This window comes from Colias croceus, chromosome 29 (genome assembly GCF_905220415.1).
Source record: "Colias croceus chromosome 29, ilColCroc2.1".
Classification (NCBI taxonomy): Eukaryota; Metazoa; Arthropoda; class Insecta; order Lepidoptera; family Pieridae; genus Colias; species Colias croceus.
The window spans coordinates 3614198-3637779 of NC_059565.1; the positions used below are offsets into that span (position 1 = coordinate 3614198).

At 32.9% G+C, this 23582-nt stretch overlaps 3 protein-coding genes across 11 annotated transcripts in view; 2 read left to right on the forward strand and 1 right to left on the reverse strand.

Moving 5' to 3' along the window:
- LOC123704405 (protein diaphanous) overlaps positions 1-12747 on the reverse strand; it is a 46994-nt gene extending 34247 nt beyond the window's left edge. For 6 of the 9 annotated variants that reach the window (XM_045652779.1, XM_045652775.1, XM_045652771.1 and 3 more), the window contains exon 1: positions 2630-2783. In XM_045652779.1, the coding sequence (XP_045508735.1) occupies positions 2630-2695 (66 nt within the window). In that variant the 5' untranslated portion in view covers positions 2696-2783. Of the gene's footprint in view, positions 1-2629; positions 2785-10077; positions 10139-12633 lie in introns of those variants that run through there. The other 3 variants (XM_045652776.1, XM_045652772.1, XM_045652780.1) reach the window with 2 other exon arrangements.
- A 314-nt stretch (positions 12748-13061) lies between these two features.
- Positions 13062-15334, forward strand: LOC123704413. The gene is made up of 5 exons (XM_045652800.1): positions 13062-13258; positions 13427-13612; positions 14062-14193; positions 14396-14692; positions 14916-15334. The coding sequence occupies exons 1-5, from the start codon at positions 13141-13143 to the stop codon at positions 15305-15307; spliced, it is 1125 nt and encodes a 374-aa protein (XP_045508756.1). The 5' UTR covers positions 13062-13140; the 3' UTR covers positions 15308-15334.
- A 98-nt stretch (positions 15335-15432) lies between these two features.
- LOC123704421 lies at positions 15433-20966 on the forward strand. Its single transcript, XM_045652812.1, has 6 exons — positions 15433-15742; positions 16564-16696; positions 17865-17994; positions 18520-18614; positions 19722-19958; positions 20608-20966. The coding sequence occupies exons 1-6, from the start codon at positions 15675-15677 to the stop codon at positions 20701-20703; spliced, it is 759 nt and encodes a 252-aa protein (XP_045508768.1). The 5' UTR covers positions 15433-15674; the 3' UTR covers positions 20704-20966.
- The last annotated feature ends 2616 nt before the right edge of the window (positions 20967-23582 follow it).

A 23582-nucleotide genomic window follows, 5' to 3' on the forward strand; every position in this document is an offset into this window, starting at 1 on the left:
GTTTGTCCTCAATGGACTCCTAAACCACTTAACCGATTATAATAAAATTCGCACACCATGTGCAGTTCGATCCAACTTGAGAGATAGGATAGTTTAAATCTCAAATCGTTTTAGAGAAAGCGGGCGAAGCCGCGGGCGGTAAGCTAGTATAAGTATAGATAATGCATTTGCCCCATACCCTACTAGGGGACACGGGACTTAACCACTATGTATGTATGTATGTATCTAAAACAAAGGTCACTATCACACATGTGACCTTCCGATTCGCAATGTTGTTATGATGATGTAATAACTACTAAGACTGCAATACTATGTACACAGAAACCAATGCTAAACGTTTTTATCGTCCTGACAATGAACAGTTTAAATAAGTTCAATAGCATATCAAAGCACCTACATCCTAAATTATGGAACCGTAATAAAACTAAAGTGGTATATTTATATAACAGATATATTATATTAATAAGAGACAGGATAATGAGAAAGAAAACATTTGACAATTATGATATGATGTGTATAGGCAAGCAGGGGCAATAAGTAGATCAAAATCGAGCATGTCAGTTACATACAAACTCAAATATTTATTTATTCAATTAGACTTCTTCTAGAAGCACTTTCGAATCGTCATTACACATTTTTAACAATTACCACCGATTCGGAAAGCAGTATCTATGGAGAAGAACCGGCAAGAAACTCCATAGTTGCTCTTTTAAAATCATGTCAATGTTACAATTAATAATAACACAAACAGGCGCAACTAATAAGATCCTGTTAAAAATATATTTAGGTATGTCCCGTTTCGCCAACTTTAGATATGTACTATTTAAAGGACACACAAGTAAAACATTTAATTCCTACACATCTAGGGTCCACAGGACCTCGATTAAACATAAAACGTATTTAATAATCAGTACGCAAGTGTGTGACAACATTGATGGAGCCTCTATAGAACCTTGACCGAGTGTAGTGCAACGGTATTTGTATTTAGAATACTTGTAGATAAAATACGTATTCTTCAGCTTTTATGAATACAAAAAAATAAAAAAAAACCTAAATTTCCGCCCACGTTTTCAAAAAAAACCCGCTCAGTTCCCGCTCCTGTGGGATTTTCGGGATAAAAAGTAGCCTATGTCTTATTCTGAGTCTTCAGCTACCTGCAGCTAGTTATTTTATACGTTTTTTGTGTTGATATTTTCTAATATTTTCAGGGTTCGGAGTTAACAAAAGGAAAAAAAGAGAACCTATATACTTATTTTACTCTTGTACAAACATTGTACATAATTTAATAACGCGCACAAAAAAACCAATCGCATTTATTTGACATTGGAAAAATCCCCTTTGCAGAAGAAAAATCTAGATCTAACACCAGAATTTTGCTAATACCCTCATTCATACACCCACATTTCATACTAACTCGAGACGCATATTTCTACAAGGTGACATCACTATGACATCACATTGGGTCATTGTCGACCTGTTTCTTATATTATATTATATTATAATAAATATATTGACTTGCATTTTCTATGGAATTTGTCGAAAACTTGTTTTGATTATTAAGAATTTATTGATGACTAGCTTCCGCCCGCGACTCCGTCCGCGCGGATGTCGGTCTTCGCGTGGATGTTTTATTTCTCCATTTTGAGTAAATCTGACAATGACATTTTATAAATATCTATCTGACCCAAATACGGCTAGGCCTATAATAATACGCAACGTGTGTTCGCGGTTCTATAGAACAACGTCTATGGATAACTGAAAAATTAAGATTATTTTTTTTCTATGTATTTTTCCAGGATAAAAAGTATCCTATTTTACGCCCAGGATAATAAGGTATAATTATACCAAGTTTCATCGAAATCGAACCGGTAGTTTTCACGTGATGTCTTCACATACAGACAGACAGACAGACAGACAGACAGACAAAAATTTTTTTAATCATTATCAATCAATCACTCATATTTGGGTTTGGTATCGATCCAGTAACACCCCCTGCTATTTATTTTTTCAATATTTTCAATGTACAGAATTGACCCTTCTACAGATTTATTATATGTATAGATTAATGGTCGTGAATCTCGTTTCCTGCGAAGTTATTAAGCTATTGCATAACACTATCGCGGGCCTTGAGCGCGGGGACCGAATCGAGAAATTCCGTAACGAAAAAACCTCACGCTCCCCACTCCGACGGGCGGAGGTGTGGCTTGAAGGCATAGCATGCAATAGCTTTACCGCGGCAGTCCCCGAGTGCCACATGTCGTTTTTCTTTTAAACTGTTAATACGAGTTCAGCTGTTTTAAACTTTAGAGAAAGTGTGATAGATAGGTAATATCCGTACAAGCCAGAATATACCTAGATTTAAAGCTTTTTCTATTCACAATTTTATTACTATGAACAATACCTACGTTAAGTATTGCAATTCGCCTATTCTCTCTTATTCCAATACCTACTAACTCCAACAATTGTACCCTTTATAAATTGTCTGGAAGAAATCCCTCTATAGTTATAAGTTGAGTCTTAAATGTGTGTTATTATTTTTCACACTACCGACGCCGTTCTCTATACTACTTTCTAAGTTGACTCGTTATTTTATACACTAGCAAAACAAATAAAAATCAAAAATAAATACCCCTTTCCGCCTCCAAGTCTCCCTGCGACGAAGCCGCGGCAAACTGTTGTATTTATTATCACCCATTGTCACTTACACTTTAACTAAAGTCACTTGGCACTACGTCATATTCACTATACTTTAGATTTTCTTAGTTCTTAATCGATTAATCACACACTTATACACTATACATACGTTATTATATCTACTCAATTGTATGTACTATGTATTTTGTGGCCTATCTAACTGTCTAACTATCTACCAGAGACAAATTATTCCAAAACCACGACTGCTATTTATCATTAGCATTAGCCAAATTTATAACAATAGAGAAACTTTTAATAAGACAATTATTGAATAAGCACACATATAAGCGACCAACCGAAAGAAACACTTCTAAAAGCTTACTTGAAGAACTAATTTGTGATTGATTGGAACTTCATTGATTACCCCTGCCAATTATCTGAATCGTATAAACTATATAAAGTACTTTTGGATCCTCGATTGTATGACAAATGTCGTCTAAAACGGGATCGATTGACCTCTCTTCTATTAGGAACTAATAGCCATTGAGGTAAGAACCTTTATTACTGCAAATGAGATAATTTCTAACGATACCACACATCTACTAGAAATAATCGAATAGGCAATAAAATAACACGTCAGAGTAGAGAAGAAGAATTCTATTTTAAAACCTGAAAAGTATTCCTTTTGGATGGAAAAACTTACTATAGAGAAAAACAGTAGTAACAGGCTATAGCTTGGAAACGGCTGAATCTTATGACGGCTTCAAAATGTCCTCAGACTAATTCGATTATAATTATTTTTATCAACTACCTCACATGTGTTATTTACCTCAGATTAGACTAGTTTTTAATTCCAATTTTAATCCTAGTAAATATAGCATTTATATGTTAGTCTATGAATAAATTCCACCAAGCTATTTCATCCTCCACATTTTGAAAGGTCACAAAAATTATCGACTTGATTTGTCGAAGGAAGAGAATTTCGATACGAAATCTATTTAATTACACATTTTAAGGCTAAACACATCTGCTTATATCGACCATTTAACACCATCACTATTTTAAACTCTATTTCCCTACTTAGATAGATAATTAGGTACTTCTTCTTATTCCATCATTCCTATGTAACTATAGTTTTATATTTTAACTCAAAACAACACAATGACTAAAAATCTCATGTCCTTATTAAGACCAGACTATTTGTAGTTTGTACTAACCTAAAACCTAAAGAATTCATTGATATGATATCTAAAAGATAAAATGATAAAACGAGATAAAAAGCAGCTTGTTTGCTAAACAATTCGATGGCCCTTAATTTTTTATAGCTCTGAAGAAATATCAAATTTTCGCTATATTATCATCACCATCACCATACTGACTGGCCGGTTGGCTTGGTTGGTAGTGACCCTGCCTTCCAAGCCACTGATCGTGGGTTCGATTCCCACCCGGGGGAAATATTTGTGTGTTGAACATAGATGTTTGCCCTGTGTCTGGGTGTTAATTATAATTATCTATATAAGTATTTATTTAAAATTATATATGTATGTTTATCAGCCATCTGGTTTCCATAACACAAGCGAAAGCTTAGTATGGGATCTATGTGGGATTTTCTTTGACTACGCGGGCGAAGTAGTTGGCGGAAATTAGTTTCTCTATAAATCAAATTTTCGCTATATAGTGCGATGAGTTATTTATAAATATGATGCAAATTATATTTTGTCATGTTACATCATGTGTGGACAATGTGTGACTAATTATGATAGTAATATAGTTGTAATATCATTGCAGGTTATTTTAAAATCACTTGAGAATGTTCCGGTTTCACGCCAAAACGGATGACCGATTTTGATGAATTTTAATATAGCGACAGATTTTTATATATTTTTTGGGACGAAATTAAGAATTAGAAAATGAGTTACATTTTTAGCGGAAAAATACGCGTAGCACAATTTTTTTCGTAAGTAGAGCAAATAATAGAATTTTTTATAATGACGCACTGCCCTAAAAACAATTATTAGAAAAATAATTGTTTTTAAATTGGTACAAAAATTGAAATGGCATTAACACACTATTTCTTGTAGAGATAGAAAAAAAATCTTAAATATAAAATCTTTCATATACTCGTTTACAAAAGGATACGCTCAAGCAAAGTCGTGTACTCAAACTAGTGTTACACACCTGTAATATGTTGTCATACATAGGTACTATACAAATTACTATGTACAATGCGTATGCCTAATTTATTGTTTACAAATACCTACTCTATTATAATTACGCAAGTTAAATTCACTTTCCAGTGAATTAATAAAAAGAATCATATTTCTTAAATGATTTTAATTAAAAAGTAAAATTACATTATACGTGTTATTATGAGCACGATGCTTCACAATATGTTTTTATTCTAATATTATAATTTAGGGCCGATTTTTCAATGCCCAGATAAACAGCTAGATAGACTTTATTCTTCAGTTAACAAAATATTCAATTTTTCAATAGACGAATAGGACTTATCTATCGAATAACTACGTTATTTGAGGAATAAATCTATCTGCTGCTCCAACGGCCAGATAGCGTGCTATTCGACGATTAGACGTTTGAGTTGACAACTGACGCGTCAAATTTGGGATATTTTCGTATGTAATAACATAGAGCGTAGAATTTTTACAATAAAGCCTCTTTCTATAAAATAATTATCAATTAAAATCATATTGAAATTGATGTTTTTGATAGTACCTACTGATGATCATGCCATTGAAAATTTGCCGGACGCTGCCTTTATGTCGTTTCCATCGTAAAATATATAAATTTTAACACAAATTTAATCAAAACTCTTTACTCGAATCAAAACAATAATCAACAATCATAGAACACAAGAATGCACTCCTGACGTGAGTCATAATGACGGTTGTTGACATATTGCAAGTTGACTCTATCCCGCTCTAACCTGACTAATTTAATATGTTTGTTTCGCCACTCCAAGAGCAGAGCTGCCAATATGGAAATATTTGGTCAGATAGTTATTCATCAAATAAATCACGATTGAAAAATAGGCGAGCCGTTATGAGTTAGATAAGCAATTGAATAAATCTATTCGAGGGGTAGTTATTAGACTGTTTATCTGGGCATTGAAAAATCGGCCCTTAAAGGAATAAAACGTTCTCACGAACGAAAGCACACCGTCAGCGCTTCACATTACATATAGCGTAGGGTTGTCACATAACTCCTCCCCCCGCAGATCCGCAACTATTTTAGGACATTGAGTGAAAATGTTGCGGCAGGATCAACTTCTGGGGCTGATGTTTTCTGTGTTTTCTGAATATTCATTTTCTTTGATTTGTAGCGACGATAGCACAGGAACATTGAAGTGGCCGCTGCGCTCAGTACCTAAGGATGTAAAGTGGTATTGTCGTATGGTAGATAGAGTGCAGTCCCAAGGTTATTAGCGTTCTCGTCGGAATATTACTGATTGGTGCAATTAAAATTTTTGTAGGTGTATCTTTAATTTCATTATTAATATTTGTAATAGTGAGGTCGTCAGTACGTAGAGAGCAGTTTGTAGGTAACGTTGCTATGAAACTGCCTTGGAGATGAAGCTATTCCTTACGCTTGCAGGATAATTTAACCTTTGTGAGATGAGGAAAAATAATGATGTAGTGACTTTCGTCCAATTTCTCCATTGCTGGCTTAGTTAATGTTAGGCAGGTGGATTCACAGTATTCTGGATATCTCTTGCGTGGTGATGAGTTTTGCAATACAGTCGGGTGAACTTCTTGTATGATGATTTAGGGTCGACTTCACATAGAAACCGATTGCTCTTCGATTGAACTTCGGGCATTCAGCCTCTATGTGCACATAAATATCTTTATTGGTTGCTATATAGGGATAGGGAGGTATGATGATATGATTTGTACGATTAAAGTGTGAGGAGTTATAATGGGGAATCTTAATATAATTACTATCCTATTTTTACTAAAGTATGATCCAGTGCGAATTATTCGCGGAGATCTACATTAATAATTTGTTCTGAATCGTAAAAGGAACGTAAAGTAACTAATATAATACTTAATATATCTATCCCTAACATAACATGGTGCGCTCGCGATGTACGCATAAAAGCTAAACTATCCTCTATATTTCTTATTACTAAAAGTAAATCATTAATATTATCGTCTAAGGAGTCTAGGAATTGCGCTAATTCTGTATAGAACCTAAACCATTTATCAATCTACATTTTACACTGGTTTTAAAGCTTCTAACAAGGACGATGCCTTATCCAATTTTTCGTTTAAATGTTGAACCCTAATTTTATATAGTAATAATGTACGGTTATAATAACTAATTGGTCGCATATTTTAATGAATTTTGTTAATACACGGGGGTTACCATCAAAATCTGGGACCACCCTTAAGCATTTAAAAATTTCTTCCGTGTCAAACGACATATTAAAACTAGAATTTATATTTTTTGGTTTTTATGGCATTCAAATGCTTTATAATCGTGATCGAATTTTTTCTATTCTTTATAAATTTATATTAAAACTATCAATACTTCTAATACTATCAACTAAACTATTTCTCGAGGACTGTTGGGTATTAACAGCCTCGGTACCCCGGGATTTCCTAGGATGGAAAATCGTGAAGGTTTATTCTAAAATTAATATAGGAATATAATATAGGAAAGCAACACAATAAAATAATTCTGTGCAACTCACATTGACATGGTTTCTGTATCGATGGCTGGATACTGCTGATGTTCTGGATACTCGCTTGGGTTTTTAAAAAAACCGGACGGCCGCGCGGGGCCTCGGAACCGATATTCATTTCGGATATCTTCCCGCGGGCGACCCGAGTATCCTACCGACTGCGCCAGTTAAATTCACTTTCCAGTGAATTAATAAAAAGAATCATATTTCTTAAATGATTTTAATTAAAAAGTAAAATTACATTATACGTGTTATTATGAGCACGATGCTTCACAATATGTTTTTATTCTAATATTATAATTTAAAGGAATAAAACGTTCTCACGAACGAAAGCACACCGTCAGCGCTTCACATTACATATAGCGTAGGGTTGTCACATAACTCGCAATGTTAGGAAAATAAATCATCTTTGTTGATTAAATACAGTACTAATTAGGTTATTAATAGCCTGTTAGGCAAGAAATCATACGAATTCGAAGACTAAAAATAAATACACATTGAGCATTTTAAAATTTTTGCCTATGTAGAAAGAAAGACTTTCAGACAGTTTTATCAACACAAAGTTTCAATTTGATAAGAAATCTTTCCTGGTCAAGGAAAACTAAAAAAAGGCATTTAAATTATATAGAATAGAATTCTCAAACTTTGAGCAATTGAATTGTTTTGACAGCAATAACTATGACGAATCCTCTTGAACATATTTTGGTATCATGTACCTATGTTGGACAATAGAGAAGTAATACACATGTTTTTGTCATTTATCAAAACAGTACAATTTAACTATACATAATATAAACGGGTAGGTTATTGACCCATGAAAGACAGTCACCGACTTCAAAAGATGATCTGCTAACCTTCCGAAAAGCCAATGACCAGATTTCGTTAAGCTCTTTTTGACAAAGTCAAACAGACACTGTTAACCAAGAAGCTTATATCTAATACACTGGAGATTGCACTATGGACGTTGACTTGTCACGGGAAGGTATGACCTTGAATGACGCCTGGTTGTTTTTTTGTCCCTTTCACACCTAACTTGGCAAGTTGGTGACAAGTCCACGACCATAGTGCAATCTCCAATGTATTAGATATAAGCTTCTTGCTGTTAACTAACAGTGGTCAGCTGACGTTACCCTGTGATCGACCTTTGTCCCCGCTAAGAAACAGAATAAAGTAAGGCAAGAGATACACCTCCTGAAAAGAACGACTTCAATAATGTGCACACAGCTTTATCACTACTATGACACTCTTAATATACCCAAATATACAGAAGATTAGACAAAATCTATAGCACACCAGTCTAGAACACGCACAGTTCACGAAATTCGCACATTCACTGTCACACTAACATTAACACAAATAATCGTGTCGTGAATAGCAGTTTTATATTTAAAAAAAAAATAATTGAAAACACGCGCACGACACACCTGTACAGGTGATTAACTGAAAACTGAAAACTCGTAAAGATAACGTTCGGATTGGCGTCACGCTTTTGTATTGTACGGTCAGCAGAAAAAGGTTTCTTATAAAAAAAAGGTTGTTACAATCAACCTATAAGATTTTATTATTAAGAAACATATTGTATAAGTATAAGTACTAATGACTGTTCATTATTAATACGAGTAAAAGTTTACATTAACAAAAAAAGAGTCAGAAAGTTTAATAAGTGTTGTTATTGACTTGATAATATGTAGAAGATGGTAAGTATGATTTATTTAAAGCTCAAAATGTTTGCATATTACACTGATTCGTAAGAAATAATTTATTAAATTAAACAATTCCCATCATTTTATCATACGAAATATTGCAATACAAATACAGGGATCTTATATGGAAAATGAATGTGATTTCATTTAGAGATGTTCTATTATTTGGTACGTGCGAAATATTACAGTAATTTTCTAAAACGAAATGACTAGCATAGTAATAATTTTACAGGAAGAAAGTATACCACCATAGATATGGTGGTTTATATCTAGATAAAAAAATAACTAGAATACAAAGAAAAAAAAATGATAAAAATAAACGTGCTTTTTTTGCTGTCCGTACTCGTTATCTAACAATTGTCACGCTTAATACTTGATTGTGAGTCTGAGTAAATGTTGTTTCGAAAAACAACCTGACCATAATTATTTCATACTACATATTAGAGAACAATCATACGTAGTATAAAACAAAGTCGCTGTCCCTAAATTAAATCTTTAAAAATACGCAACGGATTTTCATGCCGTTTTTTTAATAGATAAGAGTAATTCAAGAGGAATACTTTAGAAAATAATTTATTAGGTTTTAGAAAAAACGGGCAAAGCCGCGGGAGGAAAGCTAGTATTGGTATTGGATATTTGCTCAAAATGAATTTCATGAACATAATCATTATTCAGTTGTTATTAATTAATGTTTGTTTAAACTTTAAATCATGTCACATTTAAAACGCGTCTAGAAAAAATAGCTCATGTGCTAATCCCGAATATAACATAACCAATTTTCATACAGGTCCGATCAGCTGTTTTTGCGTGAAAGAATAACAAACATACATTCTTCTACATTAGTTTAATTTCTTAAGTCTTTGAGAAGATTCAAATTGCAATTGTCTTACATTATTTTATGTAATAAATTACAAAACTTGTCTATAGTTTTAACTAGCAAATAGTCCAAAATGTATATGTAACAACATCAAAAAGTGCTAAGCTGATTTCGATCAGATTTTCTCAAAAGATAGACTGCAGAAAAGTGTTAGTACTTACAAACCCCGACTTCGCTTTGTCCTGGCGGGACATCTTTCTTTTGTCATTCAGGTGCACCATTCTGTAACAAATATAACATTTATAATCCTAGAATAGAATAGAATAGACAAGTGATGACTGCCTTAAAAACAACCGACTTCAAACTTGCACTTGCAACATTTACAAATACAGACAAAAATGCTCATAAAATAAAAACTACTGGGCCTATCGGTTCAGAAACCTCGGAGTAATCGGTGTACATACATAAAAAAAAACATTCCAGCCGAATTGATAACCTCCTCCTTTTTTTGAAGTCGGTTAAAAACACTTTATTGTACAATGCACGCAAAAACAAAATTTACACAAACGATATGTAACTTAAAATAAATGTACAATTTGGCCTACATAATTCCTACACAGTTTAAAATATCCTATCCTACTAATATTATAAATGCGAAAGTTTGTGAGGATGTGTGTGTGTTTGTTATTCTTTCGCGCAAATACTACTGAACCGATTACAATGAAATTTAGCACACATATAGAGAGTAACTTGGATAAACACATAGGATAGGTTTTATCACGGAAATCTCGGGGGAACGGGAACTATGCGGGTTTTCCTTTGAAAACGCGGGTGAAGCCACGGGCGGAAATCTAGTTTAGGATAAATTATGTAACTATATTTTTTTATTAATTTCAAATATAATGTTAAGAAATATTATCACCAATCCTTGATATATGTACAAAGTTCTAATTAAATCTGTCTGTTTATAAATTAAAGATTTTAACAGATTTTAAACATGATTTATTCGTTATATTATTATCCCGACGTTTTGCACACTTTGCAGACTCACACTTGGCCGGTTTTTTTTTGTGAATGATCTATATCCATTAGAGTATATAACATTAAATTTAAATATATACTAATTAGGTATGTTAATGATAAATGTTTAATGAATTGCCAGTAGCTTATCGCTTGCTATACAGTTTTCCTGTACATGCTAAGCCAAAAAAGATGTGATTACACTTCATAATAGATTTAAAAAAATAACTTACTAGTTAAATAGAAATATGTTTTGAAAATTTGTTAGTTTATAAAATACTATTTATATATAATATACTTATAGTAAACTAGTGGTCCGCCCCGGCTTCGCCCGTGGTACATATTTCGCAATAATAGGTAGCCTATGTCCTTTCTCGGGTATCAAAATATCTCCATACAAAATTTCATGCAAATTGGTTCAGTAGTTTAGGCGTGATTGAGTAACAGACAGACAGACAGAGTTACTTTCGTATTTATAATATTAGTATGGATAGATGCATTGTTTTTTTGGTATTCTTCAATAATGATCTAGCTTCATCAGCTGATATATTCATCTAAGTATAAAGCATGGTAAATATAAATAAATTATGAATTTTTAATAAATATAAAAAATAAAACCGAAGTATGCTACCTGAATTAAATTCATTTATTTTAATATTATAAATAAAAATATATTTATAAGTGAATCTAGAGCCTAGAACCTAGTGGCCCTGGGTTCAATTACTACTAAATAAATATCAGTCTGGCAGGACACAGAAGGCTGATCACCTACTCCCTAAAAAATCGATCAGTGAAACCAATGTATGAATAACTAGCTGTGCTCCACGGTTTTACCTGCAGTGCTCTGCTCCTGTTGGTCTTAGCGAGGTGATATATAGCCTATAGCTTTCCTCGATAAATGGGCTATCTAACACCGAAATAATTTTTCAAATCGGACCAGTAGTTCCCGAGATTAGCGCATTCCAACAAACCCTTCACCTTTATAATATTAGTATAGATGTATCTGCCCTATACCCCACAAGGGGACACCGGCTTTCATTTTTTATGAACAGACTATTTGATTAAATTCTGAATCTAAACCCTACCTATTATTATTATAGTATTGGTTTATTTTGTGAATTCAAATGGAAATAATAATTAAAAACCACTTAGAAGTTTTGTGAAAGATTTTAATTATACCTAATAATTATTAATATTACATAGGTACTACGTATCATTTTAATTTCATATGGGCAACAAGTGTTTCACATGATATTTTGATGTCCAAAATACATTCATTACACCAAATATGTATGTAAAACAGGAAAACTTACATAGGTACTTAATTATTTTTAAATTCGTTTTAACATTTTTAAATTAAAATAATTATTTTTTGTGTATTTAATGTGATTATACATCAGTTTCAACATTTTAGCCAGTTATTTGTAAATAATGCAATCGAAGGAATGTCCCGCCAAACTATTTAGTTTATCGAGGTCGTTATTTACTAAAAAAAAATACAGTAGTCATATAAAAGTATTCATCAAGGTGTCAGTTGTATTATAAATAATAAAAACGTTTATTGTGTGATAAATAAGCAATCGAGTTATCATTCTTGAAGCTCATACCGTTATAAATGTTTATTTTTCTATCATAAAAACGTAAAAACATGATTTCATAACGAACTGTGGGACACTCGATTCTAACCTATGATATTTTCAATTTATACCGACTTTATCATACTCAAAGATAGAGATTAGATAAAACATATACTTTACCACTAAAAATAGGCAGTTTTAATTTTGAACTAGCTCACAATCACAACTTTTTGATAAAAACATGATAGATAACACAAACAACGGTTTTACAAAACACACATACACATACGTACTTCACATTACTCACTAGTGATGTCATACTTCAATAATTGTCAAACTTAGTGACGGTTCTTCTTGAAGTGATGTTACCACATGTGCAGTTATTTGATGTTTATTTACAAGTTTTTTGAACACAGTGAAATTTATTCATTTTTTAATTTATAATATTTTAGTGGTGACTAATACTAATACTATTACTGATGTAATGATATTTAAATAAAGTAACATTTTTAAAAGGAAAACCTCCTTTGACGACTATAAAAAAGAAAATTAATCTCTTCTTTTTTCAACCGTTCTAGAAGAATGCTTCATTTGTTATTCACTCACAGTTCAATAGCAATGTCTTGCTGATTCAAATTTTCTATAAATTTTTTCATCTTCTTTAGGTTTAAAAAAATTAAATCCACAATGGATAATAATCAGGAAACAAAGAAATGTTTCTGTGCGCGGTGTTTTTTGCCTGTTGATGCAGAAGATAGAGTCGATATAGAAAATCAGAATTTCCATAGGATATGTAGTATGTGCTGTAAGTTCCCATAAAGTATTTTTTTACTTCGTTATTATATTTCTAGTTCCTAGAATTATATTCTAAAAGCTAAACTCATTACTAGATTTAATTTTTTGAGTAGTTGTTAACCTCACAGAGCAAGTGATTATACCTAGTAATAATAGAATACACAATATAAATTTTTAGGTATATGCCGAACGATACCAACTACTCTGAAAATGTTCTATGGTCACGTGTTTTGTAACGAATGTTTCAAAACGCACGTCTTGACGAGGTTTAAGGGAGAGAATCCAAGGATCCATTCGAACAGTTGGTGGATGCAATGGGCGCCTGGGGCGAAACCTCAAGACCAAGAAAATAAGGAGAGCTGTGGTAAGATGTTCAATGATCACAGTTCACAGTTCAGAGCAAACTGGACATTTACGTGCTGCCTAATTTTGCGTTATACGACCTTTTAGAAATGAATTTCTGAATGAATTAAAAATTATATCAAAAAAATATTGACGGGAGCTTTATTATGAAGCAATAAATTTTATTATAAAAATATTTGACTCTAATTCGAGTTTCATGCATATTCCTTATTCAGTGTAGTCCGTACCTAGACAGTATTGATATTTGGTACTATGCAAAAGATTTTCTAATGAAAACTGACAAATAAGATTTATTTAATTAAAAAAATATTGATTTGAAATCCACATTATATTTTAACTTTAAAAAATTTATTAAAAAGAAATTGCATCTTTCCGATGAAAAATGTGTTTTAAATACAACTACCCACATTTAATTTGTATTTATTGTACAAGTCTTATTTTAAATAACAGACTCGAAAAGTTCAGAGAGTCCCATGGAAGATCCGGGCAAGAGATGCATCTGTGCGAGATGCCTGCAGCCGGTTGCTGAAGATCGTATCAATATTGGTGATCAAAGCTTCCACACGCATTGTGCTAGATGCTGTAAGATTATAAACTTAATTTATTTCTTTGATAATTAGGTACCAAATCTGTAATCGAAACTAGATATTATTACACGATAACGCAAGAAATGTTCATGCATCCATCGGCCATTCTTAGTAAAATAAAGTGAAAAGTGAACTTAGTATACTAAGTTACGTTACCCTATAAATTTTCGTATACATTGACGATTATTTTCTTCTAGGTTTTTGTCGCACGATACCGAAATCGAACTTGAAAATCTATTACGGCCAAGTGTTTTGCGAAGATTGCTTCCACCGCCACGTGATGAACAGAAATCGTGATAATCCTTCAGAATTCTTTAAGAATTGCTTCGAACAGTGGCAAAATAATCCGCAGTTTGCTGAAAATATGAGGGAGTTCATGTGTTCGAATCGGGAGCAATCGCCGCTTGTCTTTATGATGCAAGATCAACAAGCACCCTTCTGCAGGTGCGGTACGAGCCCACAAGAATGGTTCCAGCCTAGTGAACCAAAAAAATGTAAGATTTTTTTTACAAATTAAGAAGCAAATGCTCTTTTTAAGATCTCACTCCTTTTTTTTCTAAAATTTGAATGTAACCAATGTTTCAATACTTGAATAGTATTCGTAAAAAGATACTGTAAAAACTTCTTCGAAAGTAGCGTACCTATAACATAAAAATGTACAAATAAATATTTCTTTTCCTAGGTGCCTAAAAGCTGACTCTACGAAAATGTTCACAGCTGCTACGCCAGCGCCAAGATCCATCGCTGGAGACTCTACTTGGGATCTATCTTTTGAAAACCGCACAGAAGTTTCTGATATTCCTGAATCGATCGACGAATCCGCAAATCCTGAAAATTGTTCTGTTACCGCAGCTGAAAAAATCGAAAAGCTCACGAAATATTTACATGAACGGCAAGAAATTGAAGATAAAATGGAGAAAAAATGGAAAAACTATGAATTAGATAATGTTTCAATGGTATCTAAAGATTCATTTAAGTATTGGCGGGATATCCAGGAAACGAAAGTGAAACGTAATGATCTGGAATGTCCTAAATGTTTGTGGCAGTGTGGTCCTATTTATGTAAGCACTGAATATTTGCAAAAGAAGCAAATTGTTTGCGAAGAATAAGCTTAAATAAAATGTGATGTTTCTTGATAATCTGTTTTCATTTTAACCGGTAATTGATACCGATTCACTGTACTTCATTATTTAAAAAAAACTGACAGATTTGACGTTCGAACTTCGAATTGACATGACCGTTCAAAAGTTCAAACAACTTGTTTGTAATTTTTAAATAACCAGGCGTGGCCCTTTGATCTGTTTGAATGATTGAATCGAATATCTTTAGTTTATAAATTAAAAATACGGCAGTGATTGTAAAATATGGTTTTAATTTTACAAGTTACATGACCTATATAAGTGAGTCTTTGTCGTTTATGTTATACGAAGAATAGGGTGTGAACTCAGTGTTTAGAAACAACTACAAGCGATTACAATGTACGGAAAGAAAGCACCATCGACGTACCGATCGACACCATCAGTATACTCGCATTATACTGGAAAGTAAGTTTTAATTACATTTTCCAATATTGTTGAACAAATTTATGAGAATTTAGCTAAAGGCCAGTTATGTTAGGTCTTGTATCATGAATCGTATACAAATATCGTAGGTGTTAATTTCTTTAAAAATATATTGGGTGGTCTGCTAAACATCGAAAGTATACAAAAAAAGCTTTTCAATTATTATGGGTGTGTATCGAAAACTATTCCTCATAATGTAACAAGTCAATAATAGAAAGAAAAACTAAAGAATCAGAAACTAAATATACAAGATAAACAGAGCCTGAATATAACATCAGCTCAGTTACTGTTAGAGATAGGAGAAAAAATGTTATTTTACCATTATTTATTTGCATATCCAAAAATATAAACAAAATAGGACTAATCAAGCAAATTCTTTCATTTTATTGCATACTAGAGGTCCGCCCCGGCTTCGCCCGTGGTACATATTTTGAAATAAAAGGTGGCCTATGTCCTTTCTCGGGTATCAAAATATCTCCAGACCAAATTTCATGCAAATTGGTTCAGTAGTTTAGGCGTGATTGAGTAACAGACAGACGACAGACAGTTACTTTCGCATTTATAATATTAGAATGGATTTGCTAGAAAGTTTATTGACATATCTTGAAATAAATAAGTATTCTTGTTGGGATAAATTGTTTTAACTGTTCTGTATTTTCCTGTTCACAAATCTTAGCAGATGCTGTTGACCATGTTACAATTTTTAATGTTTTCATCTAAACAATTTTTTAACAAACAAAAAATAATAGTAAAATGATTTACTATTATTTATCTATTCGATTGATTAAAATTTATCTTTTCAGGTCCTCCACAAATCTCCGTTCTTCAAAATCAGTGAAATCCCTTCGAGTGCCATGGTATCAGAAGCCAATCCTTCATGATGCTTTTGTTTTGGATCTACAGCGAGGCTCTCTGCTTACAGGCTTTTTTTCTGTGGTAAGTATTCTATTCCTACTTAATATTATACATGCAAATAAAAATATAAAATTGTAACGGATTTTAAGTGATTTATTCATTACTAGCTTTACTCTGCGGTTTCACCCTCGTGGCTCCGCTGCTGTTGGTCTTAGTGTGATGATAATATATAGCCTTCCTCGATAAATGGGCTATCTAACACCAAAAAAATTTTTCAAATCAGACCAGTAGTTCCTGAGATTAGCGCGTTCAAACAAACAAACTCTTCAGCTTTATAATATTTGTATAGATATCATTATCCCGACGTTTTGTACACTTTGCAGAGAGTGTGGTGACGGGGAGATGCGTATAATACTTGCGAAAAATCAACCAAAAAAATATATGAATGCAAATGTTTGTATATTTGTACGCAAAACCTTACGCAAAAACTGCTGAACTGATTTTCATGAAATTTGGCAAATTGATAGAGAAGTTACCTCTATCATGCATATAACATGGATTAACACAGGGTAGTTTTTGTCCCGAAAATCCCTCAAGTACAGGAACTATGCAGGTTTTATTATTAAATCAATTAGCAAAAGATTTGAATGCAGTCTCTATCTTTAAAGAAAGGTTTTTGCGTTTATAAAATTACTAGGTTTCCGCCCGCGGCTTCGCCCGCGCAGTCAAAGAAAAACCCACTTAGTACCTATCATATAAAGATTGCGTCATTTCCTGGGATAAAAGTAGTCTGTCTTTTCTCAGGTATCAAAATACTCCATACCAAATTTCATGAAAATTGGTGCAGTAGTTTAGGCGTGATTGAGTAACAGACAGACAGAGTTACTTTCGCATTTATAATATTAGTATGGATAGTGTACTCCATGTGTAAAATTTGGAAACAAAACACTATTTTTTCCTATTTTGAATTGAAATCAAAAAGAACATTTTGATACTTGTTACCAAATTATTTATTACAAGCGGTCCGCCCCGGCTTCGCCTGTGGTACATATTTTGCAATAAAAAGTAGCCTATGTTCTTTCTCAGGGTCAGGGTCTAAAGATTGGTCTGTGCCAAATTTCATCAAAATCGGTCCAGTAGCTTATGAGCCTATTCATTACAATCAAACAAACAAACCAACAAAGTTTTCCTCTTTATAATATTAGTGTAGATAATGTAGATTATTAACTTTTAAATAATTATATTTCAGTTTATGGCCATATTTACGTTTGCACAAAGCATCTTCGATCTATACTGCCTCGGCATGGCGGCCCCGGGCTCTGTACACTATGGGTATTATGTTATGAGCTACCAGTTTGTGTATGTTGGTAGTGCGCCTGGTGAGTTTTTCTGTATTTATTTATTGAGGTTTATTTTTTTTAATTTTTGGGGGGAGAATTGAATCTGAATTGTTTATGTTTGACTAGATGCGCTCTGCGGTTTCACCCGCGTTGCTCCGCTTCTGTTGGCCGTAGCGTTATGATATACAAGGTGAAAGGTAAGACGTTTGATAGAAAAAAATTTGGACTTTGTATGGAAATCTGTCAGCTGATTACTAGCGAAGTTTCCTTACAAAGTCCAATTTTTTTTTACGAATTCAGCAAAGTTGTAGAACAAAAGTTGTTCAGTTTCATGAGTAGAAGTTCCTGTCTAAATTTGTCAAACGTCTTACTTTTCACCTTGTATAGCCTATAGCCTTCCTCGATAAATGGGCTATCTAACACTGAAAGAATTTTTCAAATCGGACCAGTAGTTCCCGAGATTAGTGTGTTCAAACAAACAAACTCTTCAGCTTTATAATATTAGTATAGATAGCTTTGGAAATAAAATTACCTTTAAATTACGATTTTGTTTTTTTATTTCAGTGCGTAACGTCCTCATAGTGTTTGCACTGTTTTCCTGGATTGGGTCTGTGGCTGTGCTTGTTACAAGCATTCTTCTTATTGTTGCGTTACGTAAGGTATGTATTTTATTATGAAGTATAAATAAAAATAAAAAAAAAATAAAAATATGAGGTAGGATTTGTAGATTTTTCCTTGTTATTTTTTGTTAATATGGTCAAAGTTAATAGTAATGAAAATGAAAAAAACATATATGTATCAAATTTGAATTGAATTTATAGATTTAAATATCTTAATATATTGGGGGTAAAATTTTCCCCAAGTCTCATATAATGGATTAATGTATTTTTTAAGATTTAACTAAAATTTCTATGGGTTAAAACAATGGGTAAATGGGGAAAAAATAAAAAGAAAGAAAGAAAATACATTTATTTCAAGGACATAATAAACAAAATCTTAAAACATAATAAACAAAACAGCAAAAAATAAAATACAAGTAAATTTAAAAAGAGAAAAAAAAAATGAATAAAAATAAAACAAAATTTGCATGGTAGTGTGTCCTCGAAAAAGGGTGACCAACTCAGCTAAATACTGTACGACACAAGTGTACGCACAGCGCTGGTTTTCAGTGGCCCCTAAACGTTGTTGCAGTTAGAGTGACCTCCATTCCAACAATAAAATGTAGAAATAAAAAAAACAACAAATAATAAAAATACAATTTTATTTATATGAATTACTAGCGGTCCGCCCCGGCTTCGCCCGTGGTACATATTAACGTTTTCTCTACATAAGAACCATCCTCGTACTTCAAGGAATATAATAAAAAAAGAATTATCGAAATCGGTTCAGCCGTTCTCGAGTTATGGAATTACAACGAAAAGTGGCATTGATTTTTATATATTAGAAGAAGAGATTAGATGAACTACTAGCTTACCACCCGCGGCTTCGCCCGCTTTGTCTAAAACCGAATAAATTATATACTAAAACCTTCCTCTTGAATCACTATCTATTACAAAAAACATCAAAATCCATTGCGTAGTTTGAAAGATTTAAGCGTACAAAGGGACATAGGGACAGAAAAAGCGACTTTGTTTTATACTATGTAGTGATATGTAATAATAATAATACAATAATAGCTTAAAAATTCCTATAATACCTTTACTATTTATCAAAGCCTTCTAAAACAACATTTACATTATTTATTAACACTAAACCTTTTTTTACAGGAATATGAGAAGAAAATAGTCCCCTGGCTGTACACATTTGGAGTCTTTATTCTCTTCCGTCTGGTTGCGTTTCTCTTTGCCTCCATAGTGAATGATATGATATTTGCATACAATATATTGATGTGCCTGTGTTGGATAGTGTTTTGTGTGTGCGGTAGCTACGGGTGGGTACTGGTGTACAGCTTGTATCTGGAGTTGTCTGATTTGACGAAACTAGAGGATTTGGCGCATTTGCGGGTAGGTTGATATTTTTTTGCGATTTGGTTTAATATATATATTATGTAGTTCTTAAAAAGAAACAGAATAAAAAACGAAATAAATACATATTTTATGACGATTTTTTATCTACTCATCTATGTACATATAATAAAATCGTAGGAAAGTCAAAACTGTACATTGAATGTTATAAAAAAATACTTGCGTGATCTAAAATCGATATCAAGCGGAACATACAGTTTTTAGAATTTTGGTCTGTTTGTATGTACGTTCGGACTGAACTTAAAAAGCACTGCATGGATTTACTTCAAATTAGCATAAATATAACTAATAGGGTCAACATATATGTATTCTATTCTAGCTGTGTCACGCGGTTTTACCCGCATTTCACAGCTCCTATCGGTCTTAGCGTGATGATATATAGCCTATAGCCTTCCTCGATAAATGGGCTATCTAACACCGAAAGAATTTTTCAAATCGGACCAGTAGTTCCTGAGATTCTCTATCATAAAAATTGATTCGAATTTAGACATAATTGTTTTTTCCGCTGCTTAAAATATAAATGTTGATAAACTGTATAAAAAAATATTCATAAATATGCCATCTAAGAATTTTTTTTGATGTGAATTTTGTTACAATTTTTCATAATTTTTTTCTTATTTCTTCACAGATGGGTACAATGGCGTCTCTAAACGCATCTCTAGCCGGGTCCAGACCGACCACACCCCACTCTACAGTATCTACTATGCCGGCTTCACAAATATGATATTCTGACACCAAGACAACCCTCGAAGAAACGGAGGCCATGTTACATGAAAATAATGAGGGTAGTCTTGAAACTCCGGTGTGAAAATATCGAGAGTATATAAAACAGAATATATAACAACAAACAGAATATATATAAAATAGACATTAAGCCAGATTCGCAAAATTTAATGAAGGTAGTTTAAAAATTGTACCGTAAACAAGCGTAGAGCATTTTTTCGTTGTTCTTAGTGCGTTCGAAAAGATTCTATGCAATGTTCTAATACTGAATACGAGTTTTCGTTTATACTGAACTAGCTTTCCGCCCGCGGCTTCGCCCGCTCTCTCTAATACCTAATTTATTAAATACTAAAACCTTCCTCCTGAATCAATCTACCAATTAGTAGAGTGCCGTAAGGCATAGAAATGGTCAAACCTCGGAACCCAGGGCCAGTCAATGAATCTGTATATCAAGTATGAGACTGCATTATTAAAACCTCAAATAAAAAAGTTAAAAAAAAAAATTTGACCGATCTCGATTTACAACAATTTTTAACAACAATTTACTGAAAAATGAGAGGCGGAAGGGGGAAAAAGTGTTTATAGTGAAAAATTTAATTTTATTTGTAACTAGCTTCCGCCCGCGACTCCGTCCGCGCGGATGTCGGTCTTCGCGTGGATGGTTTATTTCTCCATTTTGAGTAGGTACCTCTGACAATAAAATCTTATAAATATCTATTGGACCCAATTCCCAAATACGGCTAGGCCTATAATAATACGCAACGTGTGTTCGCGGTTCTACGGAACAACGTCTATGGATAACTGAAAAATTAAGATTATTTTTTTTCTACGTATTTTTCCAGGATAAAAAGTATCCTATTTTACGCCCAGGATAATAAGGTATAATTATACCAAGTTTCATCGAAATCGAACCGCTAGTTTTCACGTGATGCCTTCACATACAGACAGACAAACAGACAGACAGACAGACAGACAGACAGACAGACAGACAAAAATTTTTTTAATCACATATTTGGGTTTGGTATCGATCCAGTAACACCCCCTGCTATTTATTTTTTCAATATTTTCAATGTACAGAATTGACCCTTCTACAGATTTATTATATGTATAGATAAATTATATGTGCAGAGTAACTTCAATGTTAATTTATTAGATTAGGTATCGTAAAAAATAAGTTACAAAAAAGAATTATCATTAACTAAACACATTGTTACATCATTGTACATTGTTGTCGTCGTCGTCGATCTCGTTGATATACTTAGATTGTACCTAGGTTGTTTTTAATTCTGCGAGTGAAAATTGACAATCATTATTTTCTTCAATAGTTCAATATATTTGAAAATCTGCTCCATTGCTGCATCTACTTGCATTGTTACTGGATGAATTTTTTTCTCCCTCTGAGTCTGTTTTAGCGTTGTTTTTAAACGCATGTAACAATCCGCGTGATATTTAGCCTATTTAGTTCCCTGAGCTACTAAAATATCTAACACGCCTACAATTCTTTTATAAATATTGCGACAATATTCACTTTTGTCTTCACATATCAAACTTATATTTTTATATGCATATATGCATAATATAAATGAAAAACAAATACTTACAATTTATGCCCCTATTTTCAAAGTTTTTAAAACTCAGTAATTTTCAGTAATTATTAACATTAATTTTTAATAAACAAATATCTTAATATATATTATAAAGGCGAAAGTTTGTAAGTATGGATATATGGATGTTTGTTACTCTTTCATGTAAAAACTACTGAACCGATTACAATGAAATTTAGCACACATATAGAGAGTAACTTGGATTAGCACATAGGATAGTTTTTATCCCGGAAATCCCACGGAAACGGGAACTATGCGGGTTTTCCTTTGCAAACGCGGGCGAAGCCGCGGGCGGAAATCTAGTCTGAAATAAATATTTTTCGGAACGAAAACAACAGCTACGTATTAAGTCTAGCAAGTTACAACGTGTACTATCCTGTGAGGGCCCGCCATGAACAATACCGAACAGCTGCTGTTATCCCCTCTATTCTCCAACCCGACCTTCATCGGTATATCTGCGGTCCCTACAGATCCAAGATCAAGTTTTCAAGTTTGTAATAGTAATTTTTCTTTTTAAAATATGACTTTTGACTAATATAAATCAATGAAAACTCCAAAAAATTAATAATTGTTTATAATAATTTTTAAAAAATTGAGAGCGCGAAAAAATTTTTTTTTAACATTTTTCTATATACTATTAAAAACATATTTTCAAGGTTTATATTAAGATTCATTGACTGGCCCTGGATTCCTAGGTATAAACCTTACGGCGCTCCACTAAATTACAAAAAACCGCATCAAAATCCGTTGCGTAGTTTTAAAGATTTAAGCATACGCAGGGACAGAGAAATCGACTTTGTTTTAGTGCTGATTTACCCAGGGTCAGTAGACAAGTCAGTCGCGGCGCCGAAATTCGGCGCCGCGACTGACTTTAACTGTTTACATAGACTTCAAGCCTCTGTACTGACTTCAAATCTGTTTACACAGGGTTTTTTTTCGGGTCAGCACTGATTTGCCTCGAATTTGTAGTCAGTTACTGACCCTGTGTAAATCAGCACTTATACTATGTAGTGAAGATCACGAAAGAATGCTCTTACTCTAGCTCTATGTTCGTTTGGTGTAAATGCACCGTTATAGATCTAGTGTAGTATGTGTTAGTATTATTTTTTATATAATCTTAATATATATAAATCTCGTGTCACAATGTTTGTCCTCAATGGACTCCTAAACTACTTAACCGATTATAATAAAATTCGCACACCATGTGCAGTTCGATCCAACTTGAGAGATAGGATAGTTTAAATTTCAAATCGTATTAGAGAAAGCGGGTGAAGCC

Bases quoted from the DNA above. Each gene is read 5' to 3' on its own strand.
- LOC123704413 (XM_045652800.1), top strand. From the start codon at position 13,141: ATGGATAATAATCAGGAAACAAAGAAATGTTTCTGTGCGCGGTGTTTT. The intron at 13,613-14,061 runs GTAAGATGTTCA...TTTAAATAACAG, and splicing joins AGAAAATAAGGAGAGCTGTG to ACTCGAAAAGTTCAGAGAGT. The intron at 14,194-14,395 runs GTAAGATTATAA...ATTTTCTTCTAG, and splicing joins CACGCATTGTGCTAGATGCT to GTTTTTGTCGCACGATACCG.
- LOC123704421 (XM_045652812.1), top strand. From the start codon at position 15,675: ATGTACGGAAAGAAAGCACCATCGACGTACCGATCGACACCATCAGTA. The intron at 16,697-17,864 runs GTAAGTATTCTA...ATTATATTTCAG, and splicing joins TTACAGGCTTTTTTTCTGTG to TTTATGGCCATATTTACGTT. The intron at 17,995-18,519 runs GTGAGTTTTTCT...TTTTTATTTCAG, and splicing joins GTATGTTGGTAGTGCGCCTG to TGCGTAACGTCCTCATAGTG.